The sequence below is a fragment of the Trachypithecus francoisi genome, unplaced genomic scaffold (genome assembly GCF_009764315.1).
Source record: "Trachypithecus francoisi isolate TF-2019V2 unplaced genomic scaffold, Tfra_2.0 Lachesis_group15, whole genome shotgun sequence".
Taxonomy (NCBI): Eukaryota; Metazoa; Chordata; class Mammalia; order Primates; family Cercopithecidae; genus Trachypithecus; species Trachypithecus francoisi.
Genome location: NW_022681460.1, coordinates 4,027,840 through 4,045,164, shown reverse-complemented (window position 1 = coordinate 4,045,164; position 17,325 = coordinate 4,027,840). Strand labels below are relative to the sequence as shown.

At 47.4% G+C, this 17,325-nt stretch overlaps 1 protein-coding gene across 5 annotated transcripts in view; it reads right to left on the bottom strand.

Annotated features, from left to right (window-relative positions):
* Positions 1-17,325, bottom strand: part of RPS6KA2 (ribosomal protein S6 kinase A2) — a 358,054-nt gene that overhangs the window by 21,157 nt on the left and 319,572 nt on the right. For all 5 annotated transcript variants that reach the window (XM_033234244.1, XM_033234245.1, XM_033234246.1 and 2 more), the window contains one exon: positions 15,716-15,841. In XM_033234244.1, the coding sequence (XP_033090135.1) occupies positions 15,716-15,841 (126 nt within the window). The remainder of the gene's footprint in view (positions 1-15,715; positions 15,842-17,325) is intronic.

The following is a 17,325-nucleotide window of genomic DNA, read 5'->3' as shown; positions in this document are numbered from 1 at the left end:
TCAACCCCATGGAGACATATGGTTTCCGAGGACAGGGTGTCGTGATTAAGCCTACCTTGGAAACAGGAAGTCACTGTTGGCCCCTGGTGGTTAATCCCTCTGGAGGTGCCTAAGTCCCGCCTTTGCTGCCCTGCTGTGGGAACAGGACCAGTGGGAGGAGGGCACCCCACTCACGGGAAATGAGCAACATGTATGTTGCAAACAACACTCAGAACAGAAGAGAAGTGATTGGAAACACCTTCCAAACCATGATTTGTACTATTCTCACAATAGTTCAACCTAATTTTAAAATAGTCTCTATTTGGAGAATGTGCAGTCATTTTACTACTAGAATATGAGGGTGATTTGCTTTTAACTTCTATCATGTCAAAGTCTGTAGGCAGAGAGCTTTGCATAAAACTCTATTTCTTTAATTTTTTTTTTTTTTGAGACAGGGTCTCACTCTGTTGCCTAGGTTGGAGTACAGTGGTGCAAGGATAGCTCAGTACAACATCAAACCCCTGGGCTCAAGCGATCCTCCTGCCTCAGCCTCCAGAGTAACTACAACTACAGAGGCGAGTGCCACCACACTCAGCTAATTTTTAAATTCTTCGTAGAGATGGGGCCTTGCTGTGTTGCCCAGGCTGGTCTCAAACTCCGGGCTTCAAGTGATCCTCCTGCCTCAGCCTCCCTAAGTGCTGAGATTACAGGCATGAGCCACTACACCTGGCTGTTTCTTTACTCTAGAGAACTAAACGCTTGGGTAGCATTTGACTCACTGCTCGTAATCTGTCCCCTAGTCACGCTTCCTCCACTCCCTGTCACCATTATAAAAAATCACCATAGTGCCAGTTCTCACCCCATTATAGTTTTAAAGGATGCTCTGCCATGACCACCACTCGGCTCTGACTGCATCAGTGGCCCTTGATGTGTGAGTCCTAACAGCTTGCATTGTTAAACAGGCAGAAGAGTTAGAGTCCCTTTCTGGACACAAAATTTCTCTCCTTCTGCGGCATTTAATTCTACTGAAGTTTTAGCTAGTACACTAGGACTATTTCTATTACCAACATAAATGTATCATTTTCAAGTAGAGACTTTTAAAACAATCATTCCAGGAGGGGTGGGGGACATTCCCTAATGTGCCGCAGCCTAACCAGGTCCTGGGAGGCTGGTCCTGCACTCCCTATAGGGGAAGCCGGCTGTCTGGTACCCAAACTCCTCTGCTCCTGGCTGCCTGTGGGCAATCCCATCTCTCTGGGCTGGGATCCTGTCTTTGCAATTGGAGACGGTTAAAACACATGTGATTTAAAAAATTCAGTAGAAGATTTTTTTTCCCGCAAATATGATTTCACAATAAAGCATGAATCTGTTTTATCGCTCTCACAATGGAACAGGACGCGGAATAAACAAGAAAGCGGAAGCTTTTCCTCCACCGCCAGGGACCATCTTCAAGACACATGGAGTGAAGAAGGCCAGCGCGGAGCAGGTGCATCCTACGCCATCCCTTTTTTAAAAGCGGAGAGAAGAGTGCAAATAGACACATCCATTTCCTTGTGGTGCATAAAATAACCCTGGAAGGAAGGAGGAAACATTTAATTGCCTTGCCTTCCTGTGAGGAGGGGAACGGGGTGCCTGGGGGGCCATGGGTGGGGGGAGACCTTGCTGTATCTGCATGAATTTTTAAAAATTTTGAACCACAAGAATATATTGTCTATTCAAATAATTAAATAAAAAATTCCAAAACGTATTTTGTAAGCTGAAACTGGAGGACAACGTGACTATTTGAAAGAATCTGGGACTACAGATGGCTGCCCTATCAACCCCAGTTATCTATTTTATTTCTATGTGTTCTTTTGTTGTGAGTCTTCAGAAAAATTCTGACTTACAGTGATAAGTATTTGGAAACAGTTTTCAAAGACAGATTACCTTAAACTCTTGCTTACTTTAAAAATTATTTTAAATTGTAATAAAAGCTAGCAGGTATGTGCACATGTGAGGTGCACTGGATTTCAACCCATCGGAGCCACTGTCCTGGTCATTTACTGGAATCTGATACACATTTAAGCATGCGTGTTGACTTTTATTACATTTTAAACATATTAGTTACGCCTTTCAAAATAATTTAATTGCTTGGCGGAACACCCAAAGTACCTCTGTCAACAACCAAACACCACACACCAGCTATTCTCTGAGGTGGCATTTGGGGAAATGGAGGAAAACAAAAGAAGCTCCCAGGCCCAGGTCCTGTGGGGGCAGGAGCTCATCTGGAGGAGACTCCAAGGGGGCCATGAGTGCTCCTGTTTCCCTCTGCAGGGCAGAGCCCGCGGTCTTTCAGCAAACACCTGGTTTGCTCCCGAGGGGAAGTCAGGTTTGCTGTCTGAGACGAAAACGCTGCTGTGCGAGTGGGTGGCTCGGCCCATGGCCATGTCACTTGCTGGTACCTGAACGTGGGTGTCTGCAGGCTTAGCTCCCGTGGAGGGCTGGAAGGGTGGAGGAAGGCATTGCTCCCGGGGAGCCCATGTGCCGCATGGTTGGCGGCCCAGCCGCTGAGACAGTCTGACTCCAGCTGACACCTGGCCTCCCTGTCCGCTCCGTGTGGGGTTGCGGGAGCTCCCTGGGCCTCCCTACACCTAGCTTTCTTCATCTGCAAAACCTAGAAACTACCAGGCACTCCTCTGGTTCACTGTTAAGATTCAACAAATATGAATCGATCCCTTCACACTCTCCCTGGTACACAAAAAACACTTGGTACCAGTGAGTTATTCCTATTACAGAGATAAAACAGAATTACCCTGATGCCCCCAGGCAAGGGACCAAGCAGCTGTGACCTGCCACATTTACAGCCCTGAAATGCCTCTTTCGGTCCTGTCTCTGAATCCTCACTGCGAGTCAGTGCCACGAGGCAGCGTGATGTTCCCCACTGATGTCAGCAGTAGAGCATGTTTCAGTCAAAGCCCCAGAAAAAAAAAAAAAAAAAATCAGATGTCACACCAACTGGGTCAACCCAGTGGGCTTAATTAAAGGATCGTTTGCGAAACAGTAGAGTGGCTGGAGGGTCAGTGGCCCGGGCAGCAAGGCACAATGTAATGCCTTGGGGGCGGTCCTGGTTCCCAGTGCCAAAGAGTTGCACAGGGGGGACACTCACAGGACCAGAGGGGCTGCAGGGGTGGGGAGGTGCACCCTGACAGCGGCTGTGGGCGGAAAGGCCTCAGCCCAACACTTCTCTTCCCACCCTTGTCCTGTGGTGTCTGTCTCGCACTAGCAGAACTGCCCAGAAGCCAGAGGCATGGAAACGGTCCCTAATAGTCAGCCTCCTGGCTTCCTTGCCTCCTGGCCTCCCAGCCTCTGGAGCACAGGGCAGCGAGGAGGGTGAGTTTGCATGGGAAATGGCGCTCCCCGTTCTCGAAGGGAAGTCCCACAGACTGGGGTCTCCTGCCTTAGCCTCCCAAGTAGATGGGATTACAGGAATGCCCTGGAAGAGAGTCATGGCGGGAACAGGTTCTCACACTGCCCTCCTGGGCTCCTGCCTTCCCCTCACCTGGGAGAATCATTCCAAATCAAGCCTGCGCAGACAAGCCTGTGACATGAAGTGGCAAGGCAGTTTCAACCCAGCGTTTCCGTCCCGGATGCTGCCAGGAAGTGTTGGTGCTTTTCCCTGTAACTCTTTTTCCATTTTTTTTTTTGTTTTGTTTTTGCTTTTGTTTTTATTTTTGCAGGGAGGTTGAGCTATTTGAGAAAGGTAAGGCTGGAGAGTGCTAACTGAGGAGTGGGCAGTGAGGCGTGGCTATCGTCCATTGCTGCGGGGCAGCCAGGGTTTGGGCGCATTGTTTAGGAGCACCAGGGAGTGGGCCCCAAGCGCCTACCAGCGCACTTCCTCTCTGTGGGGTCGGTTTCTTGGGGTTGACCGTGATGGGCTTGCTCTTATTAGAGCAACCTCTGGTGGATGGTGTTCCTCATTCTGAGAATAATATTGTTTTATAATCTTTATTATCCAACAAAACAGGGAGGCCTTCTCAGCAAGCGTAGTGATGAACAAGGCCTCCCCTCCAGGCTAATACTCAAACAATACTGACGTGCCACGGAGTAGGAGTGGCGTGGTGGGGTTGGGGACAAGCTCTCTCAGCTTTCTTTTCCTCATCTGGCAACAGCTGGTTAGAAAGGACTCCTACAACCTACAGAAAAGGACATTCCCCAGGGGTTGGCCACCCACCACAGCCAGTAAATAAGCTTTCTATGGTGTTGTCACCGAGCAGGCTGAATATTTCCACCTTCCTTAGAGATGCTAAGTCAAGGTGTCTGAATATCCACGAAGCAATTCTGGGTTCAACACGATGGCACACCACCATGATCTTCCTTAGCAGTGACACATGCGGCTAGGTGCCAAACACTGCCATTCCTGCTGGCCGAAGGTGACAACAGGAGACTTCACTGCTCTTGATAACACCTTTCCTCCTGCTGGCCAAAGGCAGCGAGAGGAGACTTCGCTGCTTTTAGTATACCTTTCCCTCTTCCTCTGGTCTTTGCGTTTCTCTACCTTCCCTGTCTTTCTAGTCTCTTTCCATCAGTGGAGACACCGTCTCCGGGGACACTGAGCAACCTGACCAGATGGCTTCGAGGCAGTAACTACGCAGGTGGTGGCGTGAGCTCACAGGCTTGCAGAACGCTCGCGCTAGGCAGGCCATTTCCTTTGATTTGCCGAAAGGATCAGTATCATATTTGAAAAAAGGTAGGAGAGCACGTAATCATTTGTAAAATTTAACAGACACCTTCTCCTGTAAAATTAATTTAAACTAATGACAGAGAGAAACAACTCCTGTTTTATCCTGGTGGAAAAAAATTAAAATTTCCAAGCTCATCAGTTCTCCTTCTAAAGATAAGCTCTACTCATGCCAAGCATCTGTCTTAATTCCGTTTCTTTTTTGGTTGACAAATTACACACACAGTGTGAAGATGGGCACAGAAACACCACGTTCTTTTCAACGGTCTCACGTAAGTACAGACTGGAGCCTCCTCAGGAAGGCTGGCCCGTGCTCCAGGCCTGCGTGGTCACACCGCATCACTACAGTTAAGAACTGGGTGACACAGAGCTGCATCACTGCAGTTAAGAGCTGGGTGACACATATTTTTGTACAGTTCTAAGGATCTCACTTTATTTTTTATCAGATTCTGTTGCTAAAGCAAACTAAGGTACTTTTAATAACATAACAACAAAAATTTGCTACCGAAAACGGGGAGTAGCTGCGTCTTTACGCATGTGCTTCTTTCTGGGAACACCCGGCCCCACTGAGCTTGCACGGTCTTCTCTCCTCCTCCTGCATGGGCTTTCAGACAATCGAAGGGAAATTTACAAGTGGAACCGCCAGTGAACAGGCCTGTGTAAACAATAGGCCAAGAGAAAGAGCCAAACCAACTATAAAGCTCATTTCATTTCAGATTCCAGAGCTGCACTCCACATTTTGGTGTAGTTTCTGGTTCTGTCATTGACCCAATTCCTAAATGGCTAAGCTGTGAGCTCCCTGGAGCAGGTCTGTGTTCTCACCTTGCCCTGTGTCTGTGGCAGTAAAAGCATCCAATTAAAAAGTCTCAATGAATGAAAAAAGTAACCACTTCCTGAACAAGGGGATGGCTGCAGAATGAAATGCATTCCAAAGGCACGAGGTGCTCTGTTAAACAATTATATTATAAACCCCGATTTTAAAAATTCAAATTTGAAGTAAAGCTTCTGACTCATATTTTTCTTTTCTTTTATTTATCTTTAATTAATTAATTAATTTTTTGAGATGGAGTCTTGCTCTGTCACCCAGGCTGTAGTGCAGTGGCACAATCTTGGCTCACTGCAATCTCTGCCTCCCAGGTTCAGATGATTCTCCTGCCTCAGCCTCCCAAGTAGCTGGATTATAGGCACGTGCCACCATGCCCGGCTAATTTTTATATTTTTAGTAGAGATGGGGCTTCCCATTGGCCAGCTGGTCAATGGGAGAGCAGGCTGCCGTCCAAGCAGTCAGACCCCGAGTGCACATTCTCGATCCCTGTCCAGCAGACCCACTCGTCACAAGGCGGGGAGCCCCAGTGTTCCGTTTCAGCCAGAGGCTCTATGCATCTCAGAGTACCCAAACCGCGAAGGAATGAGGCAGCGTTCAGAGCAGATGGGGCTGGGCAGTAAGGCTGGGCTTCAGAATAGCTGGAAAGCTCAAGTCATGGGTCTTGAACTCCTGACCTCGTGTGATCCAACCACCTTGGCCTTTCAATGTGCTGGGATTACAGGCGTGAGCCACCGTGCCTGGCCATGTATTTTTCTTTTAATCAACACTTAGCCTTTCACTACCAAATATTTATGCCAAATGAAGATGAGGAGCCTCTTCATTGTCTGCTAAAATTGAGTGAGTTCCTGCCATGTGCCCGACTTTCTTGAGGTGCTGGAACTACAGCAAAAGCAAAGCCTTTGTTGCCCTGGAGTGGATGTTCTCACGGGGCCGTGCACACAGGCAGTAAACAACCCAAGCAGGGGGAATGTGCCGTAGGGAAGACGATGCGGGTGAAGGGGGCTGCTGGCTGCCAAAGACGGAGGCGGGGAACTAAAATCGGGCATCCCGTGGGCTTCGGGTGCATATTTGTGTTCTCTGGTTGGTCCTGAGTTGGAAGCAGGGACAGAACGTAGGAAGCTGTCAGTCATTCGTCAAGTCCTGGCCATGTGGGGCTGACTGTCACAGAAGTTATAGTTCAGCTTCCTGGGCTGTCACTAGAGACAGCAATCTGGCTTCCTGCAAGTCTGACACAGTCACTGGCCTCCCGAGCTGTGTATTGTAGATAAAGGGGCTGGCTGCAGGTGCGGGTCAGACTTCTGTTGGGCACCTGGCTTGGCCACCATCTGCTGTGTATCCACTCTCAGCCCCCAGAGCCCACGGAAGGAACCAGCCTTGCGGACACTGGACTCTAGCCCAGTGAGACCGATTGTGGAATTCTGACCTCCAGAGCTGGAAGACAATAAGCTCAGGTTGTTTTAAGCCACTAGATGGGGGGTAATGTGTTGCGTAAACAATAGGAAACTAGCCCATGTTGAAAGACCGGGCAGAGGTTTGCGGTGGGAGAGTCGAGAACCAAGTTTTGGCTGGTGGGTGGGAGCCGGTGAGACGGGCTCAGGGACACGGCAGTGGGCAGGAGGCGCATGCTACATCTTATTGCTGATGACCGTCCTCCGCCGCATGCCTGCTGGGAGGGGCTGAGCATACGAGAAACAAAACCATGAGCCAATCACATCAAGCCTTTCTCTTTTGGGAAAGAAACAAACAAATAAACAAACAAAAATGCAGCTCGCTGCCAGCACTCATTTAATTTTACATAAACACATTCATTGAGGCCGAAGCAAATATGACTGATTTTCAATGTGAAAATAAAATTTAAAAACTGGTACTGGAGTTATTTCCAAACAGAACTAATATCAGAATCGTATGAATCGTCAGAATTGTCTATTTTGGAAACATGGGATTCATCCAACGAATCGTTGGCCAACAACTGTCTGAGAACGCAGTGAACATCTCCTGTAGGAATGCTACGTTTTCTAGGATTTGACATTATCAACGATCGATAATGACTAGATTCTGTACGTGGAAATGCCACTACTAAAAACAGAATGCTATCCACAGAAGGATGCCCTTTGTTTCCAAAGGCAGTATACTAGAGCGGTGCAAAAATAATCATAAAAGCGAGGTAGTTCGCAGCAAAGTTATCTCGGGGCAAACGCGGCCGCCGTAAATGCCACTGGTGAGTATTCTTGGGGAAAACGGGCAAAGGGTTACATCATCCAGAAAGGCGGCTTCCCAATGTGTGTTTCGAGGAAATACAACCGCCCAACCCATTCCACTGAGGAGCTTCTTCGATTAGAGAATGCCTGGGCAGAGACACAGGCCGGACAGAGCTGCTGTTCCGGCAGGCGATACCGTCCTTTTCCCGTCTTCTTTGAGTCTCTTCTGGTGGAAGAGAAATTTATGCCGCCGTTTTCCTCAGTCATGCAATCTGTTACCAAAGCTACCCAGTCTCCCTCCTTGTCCATCTAAATGTTGCTTTCTTTCTTTTCTCTTTTCTATTTTATTTAACTACTCCTAGTCCCAGCCTCTGTGCCTGTGAACGCTCCTTTCTCTGTGTTTCCGCTGTGGCTGTGAAGGCATCTACAGCCTCTGTCTGTCTCTGCACCACCGCCGTTCTCGAGATGGTTAATGTTGCTCCTCCACATAGCTCACCTCTCAACTACTGTTTCTCTTTGCTTCAAATTTTCACATGATTTCTATAAAAAATGCATTTTGATCCCTAAAGACAGGACTGGCCTTGACCTGTCTCTTTCCAGGTTTGGCCACAGTGGTTTGACTCAGCAGCACAGCCATCTCTCTTCCCCAGGACCAGTGCAGCTAACGCCCCATGTGATACTGAGGAGCCCCATGGTGGAGCCATCCGCTGCTTTCTCAATGGCTTAGAATTCTTTGCAGGACCTGACACTGGATCCTCTGGAGTCAGCTTGAACACAAGCTCCCTGGGGCCCTCTCCTTCTCCAGCTCCGTGCAGCTCACTGCAGCGCCCAGCTTTAGGCCCCGTGCAGCTCACTGCAGCACCCAGCTTTAGGCCCCGTGCAGCTCACTACAGCGCCCAGCTTTAGGCCCCGTGCAGCTCACTGCAGCGCCCAGCTTTAGGCCATGGACTCTTTCAAGATGTAGCTTCTGCAACAAGCCCAGGCGCTGGCCCTGAGGAGGAGCGGGCTGTGATCCACAGGAGCCGGGGCTAGGGCTGCCAGTGACCTCGGAGCACAGACTGCAAACAAAGGTCTACATGAACGCAGACCATCCTGAACGCTGTGCGGAAGGAAGCTGGAGCCGCTGCCGGGGGCCGGGGTCCTGGCCAGGGGCCTTGCAGCTGAGTGCTGGAGGAACCAGGTGCGCTGTGCCCTCGGAGGTGAAGCTGGAGGAAGCGGCCCGGCTGCCGCTCAGCGCTTACACAGCTGAACCGTGGCCCACTTGGTGGCAGCAGGACCTTCCACCAGGGTACACCTAGACTCGTGAGACCAGGAGACTCAGGTGCGATTTTACATAGAGCTCTGCTTGTACCTGGCACACCTTCCCCTTACAGCCTAGGGACCTTGGCTGTTATCAAACGATGGATTTTTCTTGCAGGTCCCATGACGTGACTTGACTTCCTAGTTATTCTGAAGCCCAGCCTTACTGCCCAGCCCCATCTGCTCTGAACGCTGCCTCATTCCTTCGCGGTTTGGGTACTCTGAGAGGCATAGAGCATCTGGCTGAAACGGAACACTGGGGCTCCCCACCTTATGACGAGTGGGTATGCTGGACAGGGGTCGAGAGTGTGCACTCGGGGTCTGACTGCTTGGACGGGAACCTGCTCTCTCACTGACTGGCTGTGACTTCTCGTATATGTGTTGAACCGTTCTGAGTTTCTGTTCCGTCATGGGGATAATGAAAATAATTACACCGTGGGGTGCGGTAAGGATTAAGTGACTTCACACATACAGAGCATTTATAGCAGTGCTTGGCACGTACTGAGTACGAAGTATTTACTCTCATCATCCTCGTAACTCTCGTCACCATTCTATCTAACTGGTCTTAGAAACTTCAGTTCTCAGGCAGTTCCCTCTTCATATATGTACTGACGTTGGTGTTTTGCAAAAGAGGGTCAAGGTGGCAAAATTGACACTCGAGTGATGTAGTTTTATGCCTATTATGACATCTATAATAAATAAAAACTTGAATCACTAGTAGAGATGGCCAAGAGCTCTCTCAAGGTACCTGTATTAAGCTATGAGAAGGGGAGATACTAGTGACACAAGTTAACATTTCTGTAGTGAATTAGCTCTGATATGTGTAGACGGTTGACCCTTGAACATGGGGGTGAGAGGTACCGACCCCCTCAAGAAGTTGAAAATCCACATATAACTTTTGACTTCCCCAAAACCTAACTACTAATAGCCTACTGTTGACTTAAAGCTTTACTGATAACATAACAGTCCATTATCACATATTTTGTACATTATATGTATTATATACTGTATTCTTAATACAAATTCTGTAGTAATATGGTCTAGAGGAAAGAAAATGTTACTGAGCAAATCATAAGGAAAATATGTTTAGTGTATGGTTCTGTATTCATGGATATAGTGAGTTTATGCCGTCTCTTCACAAGATGGATCATCTGTCTGAAAAGGGGGGGACTCACAGCTGCAGACCTCAACCTGGGGTACGTATCATATAATTCAACTTATTATTATTATTTTTTGGTCATGTCACGACTTTTCTTCTTGGGAGCACACACAGCATCCCTAGTGGCATGGCACTCCTTAGGGGTTCTATGGTGTTATTCAAGGTTTATGGTACTGCACTAAACAGGGTGAAAAATACGTGAGAACCACAAGATACCATTTTTTACGGCTATTCCCAATTCCCTGGAGAGACAGACTGCTCACATGGAGATGATGAGTGTCACAGGACATTTAAAGCAGATCCTTCCAACACCTGAGCTCACTACAGCAGCAATGGAAGGCCGCTGTGAAATTCTTACAGTAGTGCCGTATTCACTACAGTTAATTTGATGCAGCTATGATTTCATGCTGAATCTATGTTTGTTTACATTTATCTCAACTGCAAATGGCACCATGTATGGTCTAGGCTGGAGCACACAAATTTTGATAAATTTTAAGTTTTTATAATAAATCTGTGTATATTTTATAGCAGAAAATGATAAAAATAGACTAGTAGCTATGTATATTTTATGCATCCTGACATACCATTTTCTTAATGTTTTAAATATTTCTAGGCTATGTGGTTTGTCTGTGAGTTTCTTCAAATTGTAACAAATCTCCAAAAAATTTTCCAATATATTTACTGAAAAAAATCTGCATACGTGGATCCTCACAATTCAGCCTCGTGTTGTTCAAGGGCCAACTGTATATATTTACATATTCCCATATATTCCCCCACCAATATAATGCCAGGAATCTTTCCATTTATACAAATCAGCACTATCTAGAATATGTACCTAATTCCGTTAAGCAACAAAGACCCAAGAATAAAATAAAAACAAACAATTTCCTCTCTCAATTCTTATAAAGTGAACACAGCATCTTTGATGGAATAGGAATATTATTTTTCCTTTCAAATACACCTCTCCCCTTCCTTTTAATCCTCCTGGATCACGATTACCTCCAACACTTAATAGTTACTTCTATTTGAATCTTATTTTAAATGCAGGGCGCCCTAATGCGTGGAGAGCTATGCAGCCATCTGCCATGGTATTTTGAAGCCCTGGACAACTGCATCGCCCACCACTAGTCTCCCTGGATTGGTTATAAAAACAAAGGCGTACTTTAGTTTTACATCAGATTACTTAGCTATTTTGTCCCAATAAAATGGTTCATAGTTACTAGAAAGTAGGGCACATCTGTTCATCTACAATGTGTCTGATAAAAGGAAGAGGAAGCGCTGAGGGAACATAATCGGTTTTCTCATTCAACCGTCAGAGCACTGGCTGGGGGCACTGGCAGAATGCGCTGCATCAAGTCCAGCCTGAAATGGTGCTGTGCGTGTGAGAAGGAAGAGGGTCAGTGTCTTCCTGCCCGAGGCCGGACTGCTCCAGTGAAGGATCTTGGACATTCTATTGTTGTTTGCCAAAGTTGAGAGGGAGGGACAAGCCTGGGAATCCAGGTTGTCATTCAGCCCATGTTAATTGAGCCCCTGCTCTAAGCTGGGCACTGTGTTAGAGGTTGTGACAGCTCGAATCGGTACTAAAATTAGGACTAATTCGAGCTATCACTTCCCACAACCTTTAGCACAGTACCCAGCATACAGCAGGGACTCAAGTGAAAAATGCAGCTGAAGATAAATGCAAATCGAACAATCTTGTTGTTTGATTACTTGGGTAAACTGGTTTAAGTAGAACCTTAAATGTAGTTTACATGTTTCAGGGTAACTCTGCTAGCAAAATTAGAAACCTGCAAAAATGCAGAAGTAACTTAAAGCAAAATATAATGATATTCTAAGAATGTGAGAGCTACTGTGACTCCATATTCACTCTGAACCTCCTTACCTGACCTTCACAGAGGTGAAGAGATGGCCCCACTCTCCTCTTAGAAGGGTCTGCACTTTAAGTCATGGCCCAGTCACAGTGGAGTGGGGTGGGGTGGGGGCTGCCCTGCAGCACGTGGGGAACACTGAGCTGTTGGGCAATCATCATCCTGTTGCTAAAGGACTCATCAGAAACTCAAGGAAGAAGAAAAACTCCATCCCCATCTCCAAAATATCAGCCTCCTGGCCTTTATCTACATGAGACTTGCCCTCACCCACAAGGATGCTGAGGCTGGGCTTCTCAACCTTTCATTGGGGCAGCAGGTTGTAGGGGCTGTCCTGCGCACTGCAGGATGCTAAACAGCTTCCCTGACCCGTATTCACCAATGCCAGGAGCCCCTGCCCCAGCTGTAAAAACCAGAAAGTCCCTAGACATTGCCAGTGTCCCCTGGGGGCCACAGTCACCCCAAATGAATATGACTGCCCTGGGCAGAATCCATCAATTCTGGTCAATCTCCTCATTGTTTAGTAAAGATTGCTGCATTCCTCTTTCTGTCATTACTCGGTGGGGACATTTCTGGGTCATCCATGCCATTGAATGGGAGGATGCCCAGTCTGGCTCTGACAGGACTGCTTCTGAAGCAGAACCCGTTTTTATCCATGAGCCAGGGGTAGGTGGGCTTGTATATGGCTCAAGCGGCAACTGGGAGTGGTAAAGCTGGATTCTAGTGACAATCTCGGCTGGACATGTGCTGAGCTGAGATCCAACGCACTTATCAGACAACCAGCTGCCACATGCTTAGTTCTGGATCATGTTAGAAGTCACTGAACTTTGCTGTTTCTTAGTCCGTCCGTCAATAGGTAGGAATGATGCTTCTCATGAACAAGTCAGTGGATACAAAGGCCAAAAGTATTTCAACTACATTTCACCTGGAAATGCTGAAAACAAAACCGCACAGTGCTCTGCACTGGGTCAAAGCAGTTTTGGTGACAAGCAGGTCCATTCTAAATAACAAGCTCGCTGCACAGAAATGCCAACTTGTTCATCTTGGGAGGAAATCTGAACAACCATGTCTACCTACAGATAAATGAACTTATTGTCACTGCTCCCTTGGCCAGCTGAAACGTGCTTCTGAAATGGCTCTGGTCACAGGAACCTTCTGGACCATGAGCCACATCTCTCTGAAAAGTCCTGGGCCCTCCATGGGGCTGCACCTTCCCATGCTTGGTTAATTTATGCATCTTCCAGACCACACATTATGACCCACTGTAGTCTCAGAAGGGACAAGGGAAATCCCTGCCATGTCCGCTGGCCAAATTTGTCCAGGGAACTTCAAGGTTTGTGAAAGAGAAACAGGAAGACCAGGCTCTTTCTTCTACCATCGGCCAGAGCCACAGTGCCTGGCTTCTCTCCTCGACAGCTTTTGCTGAAATTCCACAGAGTTTGACCTCAACAAGATTTCTGAGGACTGAGGGACTGAGTTACAAGCTGTGTCACAAAGCTGAATTCAGACAGTGTCTATATAAGAGCTGGATATGGGAATATTAGAAAACACACCATCGCCTCGTCACTGGGGGATTTACTTGCAGAGGCACAAGATGGGGGCTGATCTGCCTCACAGTAGCAGGCTGTTTCTAGAAGGGCACCGTGGCTGCTGGGCTGACCAAACCATAGGCTCGTTTCTTTGAGCCCACTGGGAAGCAGTGATTGTTTCTGGGATTGCTGTCACCCGATAAACAATCTAAAGAAATTCTGTGAGCAATGACCCAGGCAGAAAAAAATTCCAAGGAGTCCATGTAGGCTTACAAAGCATATGTGAAATATGTTTCAAAATACAAGTGAAATTCTCTTGTCTAAGGCAGAATAGAGGTCTACTCTTCACCACTGGAACATTGGGACACAGGAACAGCACCTGGATATGCAAATGGTAGGTGCCCATCTAAGTTCTCCTTTAAAAAACTCTCCCAATGAGATGGAGGAGCAGGACAAACCCGTCTCAACAATCCAAATCCTAGAAACGCATGAAGCCTACGCGCCCCAGGCTGCAGAGGCAACCACTTCACAACAAAACCTGGTTTTCTCCTGCTCTTCACACCACGGGTGGACATTCTACCATGACAGTAATGCTCACTGCAGTCTCCACCCAATTACAGTTCCAGGAACTGTAAATCATGATCTATTTCCTTCCTTTCACCTTTCCTGGATGTGTTCAAGACTCTGGGCAGACTAAACACAGAGATGCTATCAGAGCAAATCACAAATTGATTACTTCTCCATATTTAAACTTTCTTTTTTGCTTGAGAAATTCAAGATAAATTTGTCAATAATCCATAAATTCTTGACCCAAACAAAATCAAGGGACCTGAGATATTTTTCGGCCGGCGTCGTTTGTGACAGCAAAGCGTTTTCCCAGTGCAAGAAACGTGGTAGACATTCCCAGTGAATATGCTTGAGGATCCCAGGCCATGCTTGAGGATCCACCCTTTTGAAATACCTGTTTTCACAAAATTTCAGTGGAGCTCTGGGTAAATGAGGATGGGATTGGGTCATTTCAATGTTGTCATTATTTTGAACAATCTTTTCAGCATATAGAAGAATCACGGTTGATGAAAATTACTCTTTTTACACTACTTGCTGGCTGGGCAGATGTTCTTTGAAGGGCAAGTGTCACATTGTGTGCTACAGACGTGTCTGGGTAAGCAGGGCAGGTCTCAGTCATGATGGCAGCACAGGCTGGGACCTCGCTCTGCGACAGCCTGGGGTTCAGCTCCAGTGGAAAGGGGCGGAGTTTCAAGTGTCTCTTGCTGTCTTTTAGAGAGGATGTACAATGTATCTTTTTTTTTTTTTTAACATAAATTTGATTCTGATTTTAGCAGGAAGCTTTATCTTTAATCTACATTTTACTAACCAAAAATCTCTGGAAACTGGTATTCTGGATTGCCAAATCAAATATTTAAACAGCAACAATTACAGAAGCTAAAGTTACTATGTAGAGATTGCCAAATTGGGTTATAAAGAATTGTTTCTCTATACTGTTCTTGACGGTTGGGAGTAAAACCATTAACTCTCTGCCAAAGTTTGTTGTGAATAATACAAGCTTATTTATTTCTTTAAAGTATTTTCTTCCTTTCTCCCTCTTTTCTTTCCTTCCTTTCCTTGCCAAATTCTATACCTGTTCCCCAACTCTATTTTCTCAAAAGATTGGGGCCCCAAAACTTTTCTCTTGGTGTATGTCATATACAAAGCTACGAGAGGTGCTCAGTCCCTACGTGGTGGATATGACTGAAAATGTTCCTGATTTGCAAAACTACCTTTTAATGGGTGACCGCATATCAAAGCAAACTGAACTCCATCATATCAGAGCTTGGGAAATGGCAAATAGAGAGAATGTTCACTCAGGCTCAGTTGTCCCTGCTGGAGTCACTGCACAGCTGAGCACACGAGCACATATACTATGCTCCTATGCTCCGTGCTCTCACATACCATCCGTGCTCCCACGCGCTGCACTCACACAGGGCCCTGCTGTGCTCCTATGCTTTGTGCTCCCACATACCATACGTGCTCCCATGCACTGCACTCACACAGGGCCCTGCTATGCTCCATGCTCCCACATACCATACGTGCTCCCACACGCTGCACTCACACAGGGCCCTGCGCACCCAGCAGCCTGCCTTACCTTCACAGCATACTCGGTGTCAGTGGCTTTATGCACACATCGCTTGCACACTGAGTAGGAGCCCACCCCGATGTCCTCCTTGATCTCGTAGCCATCGGTGAAGTGGATGTTGTTCCCGTGTAACTGCTGCAGAGGGACCAAGAGAAGAAGAGCTGTTGGAACCCTCATACGAGGGGATGAGGCAGCTACACGCACACAGAATGTGGGGCGAAGAGAGGCGCTGACTGTGAACCCAAGTGTGCAAGGGTCCCCCTGCTCAAGGCTGCAGAGTTACTTAGTGATGTTCTAGACCTAAATCTCAACTCTCTGATTCCTTGGGCTATGACTCTTAGCTTGTAGACACCAGGCCATTCTGTGTCCACTGGCTGGTATGTTTCTCACAAAGATCTGACAGCAGGAGAATCTGAAAGTGAAAAGGAAGTGCTGGCAACTACTGGGTGTGTGGCTCCAATGCCTGTGTGCAGAGCAAGGCTCTGGATGGAAACATCTCATTGGAAATCTGACTCCATAGTGTCCAAGTCACAGCCTGCTCTGACCTGCATACAGCAGCTGCACCCACCCACTCTGAACTGAGACAGAAAGCCATCCATGGCAGCCTGCTCGGTCACAACGTCCACTTTCCACACCTGTATTTCTCCAAAGGCCACAGGGAAGGAAATAGGATGGAAATCCAATGCCATCCAACTTACCCAGACTTAATTCTTAAATAAGTTTAATCATAATTAGAATTAAGTTTAATTAAGTTTAATCCCTTAGAATTCTCTGTATTCTGGTTACATTTATTAGGTGATAAACTCATTATAAAAATATCACCTTCCAAAAACCTCCCAAAGATTACATTTCATCATGGGAAAAAGATACCCACAAATTAAACTGCTATCCTAGGGTCCTGGCTGGACTCCACACAGGGAAGGTGCTCCAGTCTCTGGCCATAGACACCATAGTGACATTCTTCCCAGGGCTTTACCTTCCCTCTTTAAGACAAATGCCAAATAGGGTAAGAGCAAGGGCTCAGTACACCACGGGAGACCACCATAGAGACCACTACAGGGACCACCATGGGACAACCACAGGGAACACCAGGGAGATCACCATGGGAACCATTACAGGGACCACCATGGGACAACCACAAGGACCATCACGGGAACCACCATGAGAGGCTACCACAGGGACTACCATGGGAACCACCACAGGGAGCACCACAGGGAGACCACCATGGGTACCACCATGGGAGATCACCACAGAGACCACCACAGGGACCACCATGGGAACCACCATGGATACCACCTCAGGGACGACCACGAGAGACCATCACAGGGACCACCATGGAGACCAACACAGGGACCACTATGGGAACCACCACAGGGACCACCACAGGGAACACCATGGGGACCACCACAGGAGGCCACCATGGGGAGTATCCATGGGGACCGTCACAGGGACCACCATTGGAGACCACCATAGGGGCCCACCATGTGAGACCATCACAGGAACCACCATGAAGAAGCACCACGTGAGATCATCATGGGGACCACCATGGGGGACACTCAGAACAATGGGAAGTGTGAGGGAAGAAGAATTGGTGATTAAAGTCCACCCATCCTAAGCAC